This window comes from Sphaerodactylus townsendi, linkage group LG06 (genome assembly GCF_021028975.2).
Source record: "Sphaerodactylus townsendi isolate TG3544 linkage group LG06, MPM_Stown_v2.3, whole genome shotgun sequence".
Classification (NCBI taxonomy): Eukaryota; Metazoa; Chordata; class Lepidosauria; order Squamata; family Sphaerodactylidae; genus Sphaerodactylus; species Sphaerodactylus townsendi.
In genome coordinates, this window is record NC_059430.1 from 116,247,034 (window position 1) to 116,264,293 (window position 17,260).

General features: G+C 70.7%; 1 protein-coding gene and 1 long non-coding RNA gene across 2 annotated transcripts in view; both read right to left on the reverse strand.

Annotated features, from left to right (window-relative positions):
• LOC125434696 lies at positions 1-7,086 on the reverse strand. Its single transcript, XR_007244815.1, has 3 exons — positions 6,805-7,086; positions 6,031-6,068; positions 1-677 (listed from the first exon to the last, which is right to left on the reverse strand). It is a non-coding gene; the product is annotated as an uncharacterized LOC125434696 (long non-coding RNA).
• Positions 7,087-7,274: 188 nt separating this feature from the next.
• LOC125435446 (IgGFc-binding protein-like) overlaps positions 7,275-17,260 on the reverse strand; it is a 31,078-nt gene continuing 21,092 nt past the window's right edge. The window contains exon 4 of the mRNA XM_048501645.1: positions 7,275-7,285. Coding sequence (XP_048357602.1) covers positions 7,275-7,285 — 11 coding nt within the window. The remainder of the gene's footprint in view (positions 7,286-17,260) is intronic.

Here is a 17,260-nt window from a genome sequence, read left to right on the forward strand (position 1 = left end):
GTTGTGGAAAGCAGGGGCCCATCCCAAGCATACATCTATTCCCAATGACAGCCTTAATCTATGCCCAGTCCATGTTGAGAGTCATTTTGCATGGCATATACCTTCTTGCGGGCAGGCAAGCAAATGCATTGACACAAAACTTTGCAGCGGGCGGGGGTGTGTGTTTGCAAAGAGTTTACTTCTTCATCCCTGTTGACTTTTACGACCTCTGGTTAGGATTTGTATTGCAAAGCATGCTGCGATTTACAGGATACTAAGGATTCCCATCAAAATTCACACATTACTGGGAGATGGTCAATAGAAATGACATCAATGGAGCTTTGCTGGGTCAGATGGAAGGTCTTTTACCCCTGCACATTGACACCCACAGGGGCCAGCTGTCTGCTGTTGGACACCTTTCAAGCCCAGCATGAAGGTGATAACCACCCTTAATCTTTGTCTACTGCATCTGATACACAGTGCTATACTGCCTCTGAACATGGAAGTTTCATTCTTGGCAACCATTGCTGATAACCATTGACAAATCTCCCCTCTACTGATTTAACACAGGCCCCATATTTCGACATGGCAGTGCATTTCTTCACGTTCCTGGCTGTGAGCTAAGTTTTCACCCGCTGCAGCATCCGACGGTGCTTGTGAGGCACAACGCGTGGTTCCAGATGGATTTTCAGAAATGACTAGGAGAAAGTAAAAAAGGGCATGTTAGATTGGAGCTGCCATTTGAGCCTGTTACTGCACATCCTATCATTTTCGCACGTTCCTCCAAAAAGCTTTCCCTTGACTCTTGGGAACCCACATGCTGCAGTAATTAAGAACAGTGGGCTTTGATCTGGAGAATTTGATTCACTATTCCTCCACATGACTGACAGACTCTAATCTTGTGAAGTGGATTTTTGCCCCACTCCTACACATGAAGCCTGCTGGGTGACTTTGGGCCACTCGCAGTTATCTCAGAACTCTCTCAGGCCCACCTACCTTACCAGGTGTCTGTTGTGGGGAGAGGAAGGGAAGGTGATTGTAAGATCACTTTGAGACTCCTTAAAAGGTAGGAAAAGGGGGATACAAGAACCGACTCCTATTCTTGGAATATTGCTCCACTGTGTGGAAGCATTGAGCTGCAATAGCCAGAAAGTTTAACAGATGGCGCTGCTGTACTCTGTATGGCCAGTTTTTCTCTGCTTCGGTTTTTGCAGGAGAAACTGGGATCCAAGAGGTTTTTTTGCCATTCGTGTTGATAGCTTATTCTGGTTAGAAAAGGAATTTTCAGAGAAGCAGACTCGTTTCCAGATTAAGGACAGCAGCTCATACCAGAAAGACTATTTCAGAGGGCGTGAGGGAAAGGAGAAGCCAAAGAATTCTTCCTTCAAGACATATGCATGTATATACGCAACTACTATTTTATGTATCTTGTATTTCCTTGTCCTGAAAGAAATTGGAGTGCGCGTTGGGGAGGAAAAACACCCAGCCTGAATTCTGTCAAATTACTACAATCTGTCAGCAGGGTAAAAAACAACCAAGGCCTGATCTGTGGATATATTGTGCAAAAAAGCAGAACAGGGGATCCTAGCAATTTCTCGGTGGATGATTTCGCATGTTGGATAACAGAAATGGGCAGGGTGCTACCAGGCTGGAAAAAAACCAAGTGCAGTCAGCTAAAAAATTCTGGTCAGGAAGGTTTTAAAAGGCGACCACGAAGAGGCTTTTTCCTAGAGATGGGCCATTTATGCATGCAGTACATTTCCTGTGGCTGAGAAGCAGTGGACTCTCTAACTTTGCTTCACAGTGGGTTTTTTCCTGTTTACACCATTCTTCTCCCTTCCCCCCGCATTTTTGTTTCCCTATAAGAGTCGATCCGCCATTTTACCCACCCGCCTTTTTGTCGTTGCTGTGCCACCTCCATTTTGAGACGTTACCTGATGCCTTTTTTTGCCAAGGGGAGTGTCTTTTGCCTACGGATAGATTGGTGAAACAGTTTGATGGCAAGGTCTGCCGTGCCAAGCAATGCAGGCATACATTTTCGCAGGAGGGGTGGGTGGGGAGAGAGGGAGGAAAGAAGGAAGCAGCAGCTGGTGGGTGAGGGGAGATGGCAGAAGCTTTGTTAGGCCCCTTCCGCATTGTCGGAGTCGACCTTAGATTGACTTGAGTCCGACCCGAGTCCTCCGCACAGATGTAGCGTCGGACTCGTGTCTGACTCGACTCACCTCCCTCTCGCCATTGAATTTCTGAGCTCTACTGGGGAGTTGAGTCGACTGGCGGACTTGCGTTGCAGAATCTCCGTCGACTCAACTCTGCCATGTAGCCAATCACAGCTAAGTATTTCGCCCATGCGCAGAAGGGGAGACTCGTGGCAGCGTGAAAAGCTTTGGGCATGCGCAGAACAGGGGACTCAGAAACCAATCGGAATGCAGCGCAGAGAGGTGGTCCTGCCCTCTGAGCTCGGCTCCAGAGACACGAGTCGGCTGCTGTGCGGAGGAACGGGAGGACTCGAGTTGAGGTACGACGAGTCGAACCTGAGTCGTCTCGTGTGTCCGGAAGGGGCCTTAATCAGCCCAACCTCATCAATTTCACCAGGTTCACTGCTCTAGTCTACCATTCCAGCAATCAACTTTAAATGTGAAAATTTTTGAAAAAGAAATCAGCAGGGGGACCTCCCCTGACCTTCGGATCATCCTGAAATGGTGGCTGATAGAGTGGGAAGAACTACTGTAGCGTGGGCATGGAAAGGCTGGGAGGAGCGAGAAAACCCTAGGAAAGCTTAACTCCTGGCAATCTCCTTCACTTTCCCTGCACAGGGAGAAAAAAAGTCGCACTCAAAAAGCTTTTGCAAACTTCACGGATTCTCTGATCTGAGAGCAGGATGAGTGTGAAGGAGGGGAAACGTGTGGATAACTGTGAATCAAACCTGAAAAGGAGGAGACCACACAGATGTAAATGACCAAATGTGCTAAAAAGCAGGAGAAAATATACTCACAAGAAGAAGAGTGGTGTCCTAGAGGGCAGTAACAAGCCGGAAATAATCTAATCCACCCATTTAAAAATAGTATGCTTGCTTTGTTCCTATAGCTATATGCTGGTTCGAAAAAACGAATGTTAAGCAATAGTTCATCTTTAGGCAGAGGTGGGATCCAACCAGTTCTCACCACTTCTCTAGAAGTGGTTACTAATTTTTTCTGAGTGCCGAGAAGGGGATACTAAAGCAACCTCCCTGCCCAATAGGGACTGGAGGTGCGTGTGTGCGGCGGCGCCACTGTTTGAATCCCACCACCATCGGAACCTGTTATTAAAATTTTTGGATCCCACCACTGTCTTTAGGCATAATGCACTGTGCACACACACAAATGCACACCCAATATTTGGACTGAATAATTTTAGATTTATTTAGAATGAGTACGTATGCTTAGCTATTCTGCGAGTGAGCTCTGTTTTGCCCACCGAGCATTTTTTTTCTAAAGTATAGTACTTCCTGACATTTTTATCTTGTTTCAGAAAGGGAAAATCTTCTAATACGTAGAGGGAAATTTCTTGCTGAAAGTTTGCAGACACTGACAGTACAGTGGCAGTGTGGGAGGGGAGAGATTTGTATGCCCAGTGGGGGCATAAGTGTAGCAAGCGCAAAGCTGGTGCGGGAAGCAAGTGACAGACCCAGGAAGATCTTGATGCATGGCTGAGCCCCAGGATAAAGAGCTGAGGATGAGAGGAATATAAGTGGAAACTACATAACCTCTGACCCCAATGGCCAGGATAGAAATGTGGCGGCCAGCCCCACAAACGATGCTGCTGAAGGGGTGTAGTTTGTTTATTTCACTTAATTTTGGCAGTTGGGACTGCATTCCTCGGCACAGGTGCAGAAGGAAGATTTATTTTCATTTCAGACTGAGGCTGCATGCTGAGTAGGTGCTGAACAGCTACCCCTCCCTGAGGCTTGTGAAGTTTGCAGACGCAGTTACCTTACAGAATTGTACAAACGGAGGGTAGTAGGCTTGAGAGAACCCTTTTAAGTTGGCGACGGTGCGCACGAACAGACTGCGAAAAGCATAAACGCCACTAGTTCAGAAGAAAATCTGAACATGATGAGCTGTCAAGTTTTACTTGAGATAAGGACGCATGATCAAGGGGCTGCAACACACAGCTGCACAGCCAAACCTGGTTCTTTAAAACAGAAAGTGAAAGCTGTCAATTAAGGTATGTTGGAAGGGTAGGAGGGACGCTAGAATAGCCAGAATGCGAGGGGAACGGCAAGCAAAGGTTATTTGGGGACAAAATGGATTCTTAGGCCCCTTCCCCGCAGCAGAATAATGCACTTTCAATCCACTTTCACAATTGTTTGCAAGTGGATCTCGCTATTCTGCACAGCTGCAAAAACGCATTGAAAGTGGGTTGAAAGTGCATTATTCTGCTTGTGCAAAGGAACATTGAAGAAGAAGAAGAAGAAGAAGAGTAGTTTGGATTTATATCCCCCCTTTCTCTCCTGCAGGAGACTCAAAGGGTCTGACAATCTCCTTGCCCTTCCCCCCTCACAACAAACACCCTGTGAGGTGGGTGGGGCTGAGAGAGCTCCAAGAAGCTGTGACTAGCCCAAGGTCACCCCGCTGGCGTGTGTGGGAGTGCACAGGCTAATCTGAATTCCCTAGATAAGCCTCCACAGCTCAGGCAGCAGAGCGGGGAATCAAACCCGGTTCCTTCAGATTAGATACACGAGCTCTTAACCTCCTACGCCACTGCTGCCAGGAGTCCAGATGCACACCATTCACAGATTTATGCCAGTGCACTGAAATAATGGTGCAAGGTGCTCCTGTGTACGACTGAGGTCTCATAAACAGCTGGTGTTTCAACAGTGGAAACCATATGTCAGCTATCTAGTTTTATTTAGGCAAATGGCCTTTCTGGTACCTTTGTTGATCTCTTTGTGCTGATTACTGATGTAGTCTGGCTCTTCAGTCATCAAAAACTGCAGCCCCCAGCATATGGTGAGGTTCTACAGCCGCCTTGTTTGTTACAGTTAAATACACACACACACACACACACACACACACACACACACACACACACCCCCCTACACACACACGATTGCCTCGTGTGATGCCTTAGCACCGTGGTGGCGAACCTTTGGCACTCCAGATGTTATGGACTACAATTCCCATCAGCCCCTGCCAGCATGGCCAATTGGCATGATTTCTCTTTTCCCAGGGAGGCACACGGGTGGGGTGAGGTGGGGGGGCGGTCGGGCGGCAAACAGGGCTGAATCTGGTCTAGTCCCATATTTAGTAATTGTTGTGGTCTTAGGTTGTTTAATAAAGAGATTTATTTCCACTGCAGGGACTTACTTCAAGGACAAACTAATAACACAACTATTCTCCATTTAAAAAGAAAACAAGGATTAAATAACAACTACAAAAAGGGGACTAAATTACTTAACAACAGAAAAGACACAAGACTATATATCTGGAGGATTTGGGCACCCAAAAATGATTTTATCAAAATTTTTTTATCATATTTCATTCCTCCAACCTATCATTAGAAAAAAAAATTGAATTTCTTTCCTTTTTTCTTCACCGTAAAATACAGTCATGGAAAATTAAAGTAATCCTAAGGAATAGTTAGAATAGTTAGAAAAATAATTCAGGATTGTAGATATCATATTCCATCTGGGAAATATGGCAAGAATTGAAAGGTCTTGACAGGATTGAATTTTTCAATATGAAATTATTTCTAATTCCAAAAACCATGTGCCATCAACCAATAATCATGTGGGGTTTTTTTAAAAAAATTCACTTGTAATACTCTGAATCTCAGAAAGAGGATTCTGCAAGAGAGGAAAGGTATAATGAACTCCTTCGCTAAGAGTAAATGTCTGATTTGTGGATGAAAGGAAACAATTCCTTCCTCTCTCTCCTCACAATTTAGGCTGAGTAGGTGACTGGCCCAAGATCACATAGCATGCTTTGTGACATCAGTGGATTCCACACAGCAATAGGAATCATATGAGAATAGTCCCTTGTAAAAACTGTAGCAACCTGGGGAGTTACTTACCGATTTTAAGAAGTATGTGGCTTTCCGATTGTTAATAACTGTGAAGGTAAGCAGAGAAGAAAGAAATGTAAGGTACAACATGAAGGGATTATTGGGCAGCCAATGCCTTTATAATATCATTCTCAACAAATGCTCTAGCTGTGCCTCAGCACCAGTGGCGTATCTACCTAGGGACAAGGGGTACCCCTTGTCCCCGGGCGCCACTCTTCTGGTCACCTGGGGGGCGCAGAATCGGCCCCCCACGTGACCAGGAAGTCCTGCTGCCTTGTCATTTTCATGTGCTTCGACCCCCTTTCCTGCCAGCCGGCAGAGGGAGTCTGGAGGGGGAGGTGGGCACCCTAGACCTTGCCCATGTCCATGGTGACATGGGCGGGGTTGAGGGCAGTGAGGGGTGGAGCCTGGGGAATCAGGGGTGGAGCTGGGGTGGTGGGGGGCAGAGCCTGAGGGCATCCTGGAGACAATTTGTCTCGGGGCGCCATTTACCCCTGGTACGCCTCTGCTCAGCACTGCTTTTCCCCCAGTATGAAGCGAAGGAAGAGAATGGTCCTTGCTCATTGTTTAATACTTGCAGACATGGATGCAATTGCTTCTTGTTCAGTAAGAAGGGCCAGTGAGTGTGGGGAAGGTCTATGGCTCAGTTGGTACAGTATCTGCTTTGCATGTAGAAGGTCCCAGGTTCGATCACCAGCTTTTCCAGTTACTGGAATCACACTCTAGTCGATGTGAAAGACCTGAGACCTGGGAGCATTGATTAGAAACCTCTCAACTACTTACCACTCTGAGAAGTCTCTGGCCTTCCAGGCATCCATGACCTCCACAATGTCCCCCACAATCTGACCATTGGGTAGTCTGAAGTCATCTGAGATGTCTCTGTTGAAGTTCCCACAAGGAGCACACATCTTTCCTGAAAGACTGTCGTTGACTTTCACCTCTACTTGGCCATTGGGACTGAAAAAGACTTGCATCCGGGAGCTCTGGTCGATGACAATGTCGTCTTGAGATTGGGTGATGGTTACAGCATTGGAGACGTTCAGTGGAAGCTGAACTAGAAGCCCGTTGACCTGAAAGTCAAGGAAAGTAACATGAAGCAGAGTGGGGCTGAGAGACAGCTGTCCAGCATCTGCTTTCCACCTTCCAATGAAGAAAGAGAGAAGCCAGAGAGACACTGGGAGTGAAATATTCTAGATCCAGAATGTGGTCTAGTTCAGGGATCTTCATGAGCTACCGGTAGCTCACTGGTTAGCTCATGCTTGCCCTAGAATACCCCGCAAAGAGCTCATGAACAGATCTGCTGTAGGTTTTTTTTAAAAGTTAGTTTGCAAGATTTTTCTTGGCACTGTTTAGCAAACAGCTTCATTGTTGGTGCTCTTCCTGGTCCATGTTCTATTTTTAGGACAGAACAAAACTTGGAATCGTGCTGGTGGGGGTGGGGAATAGCTTGGGAGATTCTAATTACTCAGCTGTCATTTAAAAAAAACCCTCTGCTCTAGGACCATTATGGGATTGAGTGGCTGCACAACAGCAGTGACTTACAATGAGACAGCCAAGGTGTGCACACTCTACTAGAGGTGTAAGGTGGCCAATCTCCAGGCAGTACCTGGAGATCTCCTGCTATTTCAATCGATCTCCAGATGACCAGGATCAGTTTCCCTGGAGAAAAAGGCTGCTTTGGAGGGTGAACTCTATGGCATTATACCCTGCTGAGATCCCTCCGCTCTCTAAACCCCGCCCTCCCCAGGCTCCGCCCCCAGAATCCCCAGGAATTTCTCAACCCAGAGCTGGCTACTTTAGAGAGATTGATTCACGTAAGAGCTCATTTTTTGAGCAGGGATCTGCCATGCTGGTTGGTCAAAAGCAGTGCCAGTCATTTGGATACCAGAATGCAGGTTGGAGAGGAGCAGCAATATACTCATAATCATTGCTCCAAATTGGATTTATTTGTCAACAATCAGCAGTGTTCAGTATCTGAACATATATATTAAAAAACCAGCTTTTGCCCATATTGTGTATTTGGCTTTTAAAGGCTGGTATTATTATTATTATTATTATTATTATTATTATTATTATTATTATTATTATTATTATTATTATTATTATTATTATTATTATTATTATTATTATACACATAACAACACAGCACAAGTGTCTGGAATTCATCTCTGAATATCGAGTCCTTCCCAAGGACCTAGGATATTAGAGGTATTTGCATAGAATATGCGCAGTTCCTAGAAGTGCTGCTTTCTGCAGCATGTGGACTGATGTTCTTGGGGGGGGGGGTGGGGGGGGGGGGGGGTGGGGGGGGGGGGGGGTGGGGGGGGGGGGGGGTGGGGGGGGGGGGGGGTGGGGGGGGGGGGGGGTGGGGGGGGGGGGGGGTGGGGGGGGGGGGGGGTGGGGGGGGGGGGGGGTGGGGGGGGGGGGGGGTGGGGGGGGGGGGGGGTGGGGGGGGGGGGGGGTGGGGGGGGGGGGGGGTGGGGGGGGGGGGGGGTGGGGGGGGGGGGGGGTGGGGGGGGGGGGGGGTGGGGGGGGGGGGGGGTGGGGGGGGGGGGGGGTGGGGGGGGGGGGGGGTGGGGGGGGGGGGGGGTGGGGGGGGGGGGGGGTGGGGGGGGGGGGGGGTGGGGGGGGGGGGGGGTGGGGGGGGGGGGGGGTGGGGGGGGGGGGGGGTGGGGGGGGGGGGGGGTGGGGGGGGGGGGGGGTGGGGGGGGGGGGGGGTGGGGGGGGGGGGGGGTGGGGGGGGGGGGGGGTGGGGGGGGGGGGGGGTGGGGGGGGGGGGGGGTGGGGGGGGGGGGGGGTGGGGGGGGGGGGGGGTGGGGGGGGGGGGGGGTGGGGGGGGGGGGGGGTGGGGGGGGGGGGGGGTGGGGGGGGGGGGGGGTGGGGGGGGGGGGGGGTGGGGGGGGGGGGGGGTGGGGGGGGGGGGGGGTGGGGGGGGGGGGGGGTGGGGGGGGGGGGGGGTGGGGGGGGGGGGGGGTGGGGGGGGGGGGGGGTGGGGGGGGGGGGGGGTGGGGGGGGGGGGGGGTGGGGGGGGGGGGGGGTGGGGGGGGGGGGGGGTGGGGGGGGGGGGGGGTGGGGGGGGGGGGGGGTGGGGGGGGGGGGGGGTGGGGGGGGGGGGGGGTGGGGGGGGGGGGGGGTGGGGGGGGGGGGGGGTGGGGGGGGGGGGGGGTGGGGGGGGGGGGGGGTGGGGGGGGGGGGGGGTGGGGGGGGGGGGGGGTGGGGGGGGGGGGGGGTGGGGGGGGGGGGGGGTGGGGGGGGGGGGGGGTGGGGGGGGGGGGGGGTGGGGGGGGGGGGGGGTGGGGGGGGGGGGGGGTGGGGGGGGGGGGGGGTGGGGGGGGGGGGGGGTGGGGGGGGGGGGGGGTGGGGGGGGGGGGGGGTGGGGGGGGGGGGGGGTGGGGGGGGGGGGGGGTGGGGGGGGGGGGGGGTGGGGGGGGGGGGGGGTGGGGGGGGGGGGGGGTGGGGGGGGGGGGGGGTGGGGGGGGGGGGGGGTGGGGGGGGGGGGGGGTGGGGGGGGGGGGGGGTGGGGGGGGGGGGGGGTGGGGGGGGGGGGGGGTGGGGGGGGGGGGGGGTGGGGGGGGGGGGGGGTGGGGGGGGGGGGGGGTGGGGGGGGGGGGGGGTGGGGGGGGGGGGGGGTGGGGGGGGGGGGGGGTGGGGGGGGGGGGGGGTGGGGGGGGGGGGGGGTGGGGGGGGGGGGGGGTGGGGGGGGGGGGGGGTGGGGGGGGGGGGGGGTGGGGGGGGGGGGGGGTGGGGGGGGGGGGGGGTGGGGGGGGGGGGGGGTGGGGGGGGGGGGGGGTGGGGGGGGGGGGGGGTGGGGGGGGGGGGGGGTGGGGGGGGGGGGGGGTGGGGGGGGGGGGGGGTGGGGGGGGGGGGGGGTGGGGGGGGGGGGGGGTGGGGGGGGGGGGGGGTGGGGGGGGGGGGGGGTGGGGGGGGGGGGGGGTGGGGGGGGGGGGGGGTGGGGGGGGGGGGGGGTGGGGGGGGGGGGGGGTGGGGGGGGGGGGGGGTGGGGGGGGGGGGGGGTGGGGGGGGGGGGGGGTGGGGGGGGGGGGGGGTGGGGGGGGGGGGGGGTGGGGGGGGGGGGGGGTGGGGGGGGGGGGGGGTGGGGGGGGGGGGGGGTGGGGGGGGGGGGGGGTGGGGGGGGGGGGGGGTGGGGGGGGGGGGGGGTGGGGGGGGGGGGGGGTGGGGGGGGGGGGGGGTGGGGGGGGGGGGGGGTGGGGGGGGGGGGGGGTGGGGGGGGGGGGGGGTGGGGGGGGGGGGGGGTGGGGGGGGGGGGGGGTGGGGGGGGGGGGGGGTGGGGGGGGGGGGGGGTGGGGGGGGGGGGGGGTGGGGGGGGGGGGGGGTGGGGGGGGGGGGGGGTGGGGGGGGGGGGGGGTGGGGGGGGGGGGGGGTGGGGGGGGGGGGGGGTGGGGGGGGGGGGGGGTGGGGGGGGGGGGGGGTGGGGGGGGGGGGGGGTGGGGGGGGGGGGGGGTGGGGGGGGGGGGGGGTGGGGGGGGGGGGGGGTGGGGGGGGGGGGGGGTGGGGGGGGGGGGGGGTGGGGGGGGGGGGGGGTGGGGGGGGGGGGGGGTGGGGGGGGGGGGGGGTGGGGGGGGGGGGGGGTGGGGGGGGGGGGGGGTGGGGGGGGGGGGGGGTGGGGGGGGGGGGGGGTGGGGGGGGGGGGGGGTGGGGGGGGGGGGGGGTGGGGGGGGGGGGGGGTGGGGGGGGGGGGGGGTGGGGGGGGGGGGGGGTGGGGGGGGGGGGGGGTGGGGGGGGGGGGGGGTGGGGGGGGGGGGGGGTGGGGGGGGGGGGGGGTGGGGGGGGGGGGGGGTGGGGGGGGGGGGGGGTGGGGGGGGGGGGGGGTGGGGGGGGGGGGGGGTGGGGGGGGGGGGGGGTGGGGGGGGGGGGGGGTGGGGGGGGGGGGGGGTGGGGGGGGGGGGGGGTGGGGGGGGGGGGGGGTGGGGGGGGGGGGGGGTGGGGGGGGGGGGGGGTGGGGGGGGGGGGGGGTGGGGGGGGGGGGGGGTGGGGGGGGGGGGGGGTGGGGGGGGGGGGGGGTGGGGGGGGGGGGGGGTGGGGGGGGGGGGGGGTGGGGGGGGGGGGGGGTGGGGGGGGGGGGGGGTGGGGGGGGGGGGGGGTGGGGGGGGGGGGGGGTGGGGGGGGGGGGGGGTGGGGGGGGGGGGGGGTGGGGGGGGGGGGGGGTGGGGGGGGGGGGGGGTGGGGGGGGGGGGGGGTGGGGGGGGGGGGGGGTGGGGGGGGGGGGGGGTGGGGGGGGGGGGGGGTGGGGGGGGGGGGGGGTGGGGGGGGGGGGGGGTGGGGGGGGGGGGGGGTGGGGGGGGGGGGGGGTGGGGGGGGGGGGGGGTGGGGGGGGGGGGGGGTGGGGGGGGGGGGGGGTGGGGGGGGGGGGGGGTGGGGGGGGGGGGGGGTGGGGGGGGGGGGGGGTGGGGGGGGGGGGGGGTGGGGGGGGGGGGGGGTGGGGGGGGGGGGGGGTGGGGGGGGGGGGGGGTGGGGGGGGGGGGGGGTGGGGGGGGGGGGGGGTGGGGGGGGGGGGGGGTGGGGGGGGGGGGGGGTGGGGGGGGGGGGGGGTGGGGGGGGGGGGGGGTGGGGGGGGGGGGGGGTGGGGGGGGGGGGGGGTGGGGGGGGGGGGGGGTGGGGGGGGGGGGGGGTGGGGGGGGGGGGGGGTGGGGGGGGGGGGGGGTGGGGGGGGGGGGGGGTGGGGGGGGGGGGGGGTGGGGGGGGGGGGGGGTGGGGGGGGGGGGGGGTGGGGGGGGGGGGGGGTGGGGGGGGGGGGGGGTGGGGGGGGGGGGGGGTGGGGGGGGGGGGGGGTGGGGGGGGGGGGGGGTGGGGGGGGGGGGGGGTGGGGGGGGGGGGGGGTGGGGGGGGGGGGGGGTGGGGGGGGGGGGGGGTGGGGGGGGGGGGGGGTGGGGGGGGGGGGGGGTGGGGGGGGGGGGGGGTGGGGGGGGGGGGGGGTGGGGGGGGGGGGGGGTGGGGGGGGGGGGGGGTGGGGGGGGGGGGGGGTGGGGGGGGGGGGGGGTGGGGGGGGGGGGGGGTGGGGGGGGGGGGGGGTGGGGGGGGGGGGGGGTGGGGGGGGGGGGGGGTGGGGGGGGGGGGGGGTGGGGGGGGGGGGGGGTGGGGGGGGGGGGGGGTGGGGGGGGGGGGGGGTGGGGGGGGGGGGGGGTGGGGGGGGGGGGGGGTGGGGGGGGGGGGGGGTGGGGGGGGGGGGGGGTGGGGGGGGGGGGGGGTGGGGGGGGGGGGGGGTGGGGGGGGGGGGGGGTGGGGGGGGGGGGGGGTGGGGGGGGGGGGGGGTGGGGGGGGGGGGGGGTGGGGGGGGGGGGGGGTGGGGGGGGGGGGGGGTGGGGGGGGGGGGGGGTGGGGGGGGGGGGGGGTGGGGGGGGGGGGGGGTGGGGGGGGGGGGGGGTGGGGGGGGGGGGGGGTGGGGGGGGGGGGGGGTGGGGGGGGGGGGGGGTGGGGGGGGGGGGGGGTGGGGGGGGGGGGGGGTGGGGGGGGGGGGGGGTGGGGGGGGGGGGGGGTGGGGGGGGGGGGGGGTGGGGGGGGGGGGGGGTGGGGGGGGGGGGGGGTGGGGGGGGGGGGGGGTGGGGGGGGGGGGGGGTGGGGGGGGGGGGGGGTGGGGGGGGGGGGGGGTGGGGGGGGGGGGGGGTGGGGGGGGGGGGGGGTGGGGGGGGGGGGGGGTGGGGGGGGGGGGGGGTGGGGGGGGGGGGGGGTGGGGGGGGGGGGGGGTGGGGGGGGGGGGGGGTGGGGGGGGGGGGGGGTGGGGGGGGGGGGGGGTGGGGGGGGGGGGGGGTGGGGGGGGGGGGGGGTGGGGGGGGGGGGGGGTGGGGGGGGGGGGGGGTGGGGGGGGGGGGGGGTGGGGGGGGGGGGGGGTGGGGGGGGGGGGGGGTGGGGGGGGGGGGGGGTGGGGGGGGGGGGGGGTGGGGGGGGGGGGGGGTGGGGGGGGGGGGGGGTGGGGGGGGGGGGGGGTGGGGGGGGGGGGGGGTGGGGGGGGGGGGGGGTGGGGGGGGGGGGGGGTGGGGGGGGGGGGGGGTGGGGGGGGGGGGGGGTGGGGGGGGGGGGGGGTGGGGGGGGGGGGGGGTGGGGGGGGGGGGGGGTGGGGGGGGGGGGGGGTGGGGGGGGGGGGGGGTGGGGGGGGGGGGGGGTGGGGGGGGGGGGGGGTGGGGGGGGGGGGGGGTGGGGGGGGGGGGGGGTGGGGGGGGGGGGGGGTGGGGGGGGGGGGGGGTGGGGGGGGGGGGGGGTGGGGGGGGGGGGGGGTGGGGGGGGGGGGGGGTGGGGGGGGGGGGGGGTGGGGGGGGGGGGGGGTGGGGGGGGGGGGGGGTGGGGGGGGGGGGGGGTGGGGGGGGGGGGGGGTGGGGGGGGGGGGGGGTGGGGGGGGGGGGGGGTGGGGGGGGGGGGGGGTGGGGGGGGGGGGGGGTGGGGGGGGGGGGGGGTGGGGGGGGGGGGGGGTGGGGGGGGGGGGGGGTGGGGGGGGGGGGGGGTGGGGGGGGGGGGGGGTGGGGGGGGGGGGGGGTGGGGGGGGGGGGGGGTGGGGGGGGGGGGGGGTGGGGGGGGGGGGGGGTGGGGGGGGGGGGGGGTGGGGGGGGGGGGGGGTGGGGGGGGGGGGGGGTGGGGGGGGGGGGGGGTGGGGGGGGGGGGGGGTGGGGGGGGGGGGGGGTGGGGGGGGGGGGGGGTGGGGGGGGGGGGGGGTGGGGGGGGGGGGGGGTGGGGGGGGGGGGGGGTGGGGGGGGGGGGGGGTGGGGGGGGGGGGGGGTGGGGGGGGGGGGGGGTGGGGGGGGGGGGGGGTGGGGGGGGGGGGGGGTGGGGGGGGGGGGGGGTGGGGGGGGGGGGGGGTGGGGGGGGGGGGGGGTGGGGGGGGGGGGGGGTGGGGGGGGGGGGGGGTGGGGGGGGGGGGGGGTGGGGGGGGGGGGGGGTGGGGGGGGGGGGGGGTGGGGGGGGGGGGGGGTGGGGGGGGGGGGGGGTGGGGGGGGGGGGGGGTGGGGGGGGGGGGGGGTGGGGGGGGGGGGGGGTGGGGGGGGGGGGGGGTGGGGGGGGGGGGGGGTGGGGGGGGGGGGGGGTGGGGGGGGGGGGGGGTGGGGGGGGGGGGGGGTGGGGGGGGGGGGGGGTGGGGGGGGGGGGGGGTGGGGGGGGGGGGGGGTGGGGGGGGGGGGGGGTGGGGGGGGGGGGGGGTGGGGGGGGGGGGGGGTGGGGGGGGGGGGGGGTGGGGGGGGGGGGGGGTGGGGGGGGGGGGGGGTGGGGGGGGGGGGGGGTGGGGGGGGGGGGGGGTGGGGGGGGGGGGGGGTGGGGGGGGGGGGGGGTGGGGGGGGGGGGGGGTGGGGGGGGGGGGGGGTGGGGGGGGGGGGGGGTGGGGGGGGGGGGGGGTGGGGGGGGGGGGGGGTGGGGGGGGGGGGGGGTGGGGGGGGGGGGGGGTGGGGGGGGGGGGGGGTGGGGGGGGGGGGGGGTGGGGGGGGGGGGGGGTGGGGGGGGGGGGGGGTGGGGGGGGGGGGGGGTGGGGGGGGGGGGGGGTGGGGGGGGGGGGGGGTGGGGGGGGGGGGGGGTGGGGGGGGGGGGGGGTGGGGGGGGGGGGGGGTGGGGGGGGGGGGGGGTGGGGGGGGGGGGGGGTGGGGGGGGGGGGGGGTGGGGGGGGGGGGGGGTGGGGGGGGGGGGGGGTGGGGGGGGGGGGGGGTGGGGGGGGGGGGGGGTGGGGGGGGGGGGGGGTGGGGGGGGGGGGGGGTGGGGGGGGGGGGGGGTGGGGGGGGGGGGGGGTGGGGGGGGGGGGGGGTGGGGGGGGGGGGGGGTGGGGGGGGGGGGGGGTGGGGGGGGGGGGGGGTGGGGGGGGGGGGGGGTGGGGGGGGGGGGGGGTGGGGGGGGGGGGGGGTGGGGGGGGGGGGGGGTGGGGGGGGGGGGGGGTGGGGGGGGGGGGGGGTGGGGGGGGGGGGGGGTGGGGGGGGGGGGGGGTGGGGGGGGGGGGGGGTGGGGGGGGGGGGGGGTGGGGGGGGGGGGGGGTGGGGGGGGGGGGGGGTGGGGGGGGGGGGGGGTGGGGGGGGGGGGGGGTGGGGGGGGGGGGGGGTGGGGGGGGGGGGGGGTGGGGGGGGGGGGGGGTGGGGGGGGGGGGGGGTGGGGGGGGGGGGGGGTGGGGGGGGGGGGGGGTGGGGGGGGGGGGGGGTGGGGGGGGGGGGGGGTGGGGGGGGGGGGGGGTGGGGGGGGGGGGGGGTGGGGGGGGGGGGGGGTGGGGGGGGGGGGGGGTGGGGGGGGGGGGGGGTGGGGGGGGGGGGGGGTGGGGGGGGGGGGGGGTGGGGGGGGGGGGGGGTGGGGGGGGGGGGGGGTGGGGGGGGGGGGGGGTGGGGGGGGGGGGGGGTGGGGGGGGGGGGGGGTGGGGGGGGGGGGGGGTGGGGGGGGGGGGGGGTGGGGGGGGGGGGGGGTGGGGGGGGGGGGGGGTGGGGGGGGGGGGGGGTGGGGGGGGGGGGGGGTGGGGGGGGGGGGGGGTGGGGGGGGGGGGGGGTGGGGGGGGGGGGGGGTGGGGGGGGGGGGGGGTGGGGGGGGGGGGGGGTGGGGGGGGGGGGGGGTGGGGGGGGGGGGGGGTGGGGGGGGGGGGGGGTGGGGGGGGGGGGGGGTGGGGGGGGGGGGGGGTGGGGGGGGGGGGGGGTGGGGGGGGGGGGGGGTGGGGGGGGGGGGGGGTGGGGGGGGGGGGGGGTGGGGGGGGGGGGGGGTGGGGGGGGGGGGGGGTGGGGGGGGGGGGGGGTGGGGGGGGGGGGGGGTGGGGGGGGGGGGGGGTGGGGGGGGGGGGGGGTGGGGGGGGGGGGGGGTGGGGGGGGGGGGGGGTGGGGGGGGGGGGGGGTGGGGGGGGGGGGGGGTGGGGGGGGGGGGGGGTGGGGGGGGGGGGGGGTGGGGGGGGGGGGGGGTGGGGGGGGGGGGGGGTGGGGGGGGGGGGGGGTGGGGGGGGGGGGGGGTGGGGGGGGGGGGGGGTGGGGGGGGGGGGGGGTGGGGGGGGGGGGGGGTGGGGGGGGGGGGGGGTGGGGGGGGGGGGGGGTGGGGGGGGGGGGGGGTGGGGGGGGGGGGGGGTGGGGGGGGGGGGGGGTGGGGGGGGGGGGGGGTGGGGGGGGGGGGGGGTGGGGGGGGGGGGGGGTGGGGGGGGGGGGGGGTGGGGGGGGGGGGGGGTGGGGGGGGGGGGGGGTGGGGGGGGGGGGGGGTGGGGGGGGGGGGGGGTGGGGGGGGGGGGGGGTGGGGGGGGGGGGGGGTGGGGGGGGGGGGGGGTGGGGGGGGGGGGGGGTGGGGGGGGGGGGGGGTGGGGGGGGGGGGGGGTGGGGGGGGGGGGGGGTGGGGGGGGGGGGGGGTGGGGGGGGGGGGGGGTGGGGGGGGGGGGGGGTGGGGGGGGGGGGGGGTGGGGGGGGGGGGGGGTGGGGGGGGGGGGGGGTGGGGGGGGGGGGGGGTGGGGGGGGGGGGGGGTGGGGGGGGGGGGGGGTGGGGGGGGGGGGGGGTGGGGGGGGGGGGGGGTGGGGGGGGGGGGGGGTGGGGGGGGGGGGGGGTGGGGGGGGGGGGGGGTGGGGGGGGGGGGGGGTGGGGGGGGGGGGGGGTGGGGGGGGGGGGGGGTGGGGGGGGGGGGGGGTGGGGGGGGGGGGGGGTGGGGGGGGGGGGGGGTGGGGGGGGGGGGGGGTGGGGGGGGGGGGGGGTGGGGGGGGGGGGGGGTGGGGGGGGGGGGGGGTGGGGGGGGGGGGGGGTGGGGGGGGGGGGGGGTGGGGGGGGGGGGGGGTGGGGGGGGGGGGGGGTGGGGGGGGGGGGGGGTGGGGGGGGGGGGGGGTGGGGGGGGGGGGGGGTGGGGGGGGGGGGGGGTGGGGGGGGGGGGGGGTGGGGGGGGGGGGGGGTGGGGGGGGGGGGGGGTGGGGGGGGGGGGGGGTGGGGGGGGGGGGGGGTGGGGGGGGGGGGGGGTGGGGGGGGGGGGGGGTGGGGGGGGGGGGGGGTGGGGGGGGGGGGGGGTGGGGGGGGGGGGGGGTGGGGGGGGGGGGGGGTGGGGGGGGGGGGGGGTGGGGGGGGGGGGGGGTGGGGGGGGGGGGGGGTGGGGGGGGGGGGGGGTGGGGGGGGGGGGGGGTGGGGGGGGGGGGGGGTGGGGGGGGGGGGGGGTGGGGGGGGGGGGGGGTGGGGGGGGGGGGGGGTGGGGGGGGGGGGGGGTGGGGGGGGGGGGGGGTGGGGGGGGGGGGGGGTGGGGGGGGGGGGGGGTGGGGGGGGGGGGGGGTGGGGGGGGGGGGGGGTGGGGGGGGGGGGGGGTGGGGGGGGGGGGGGGTGGGGGGGG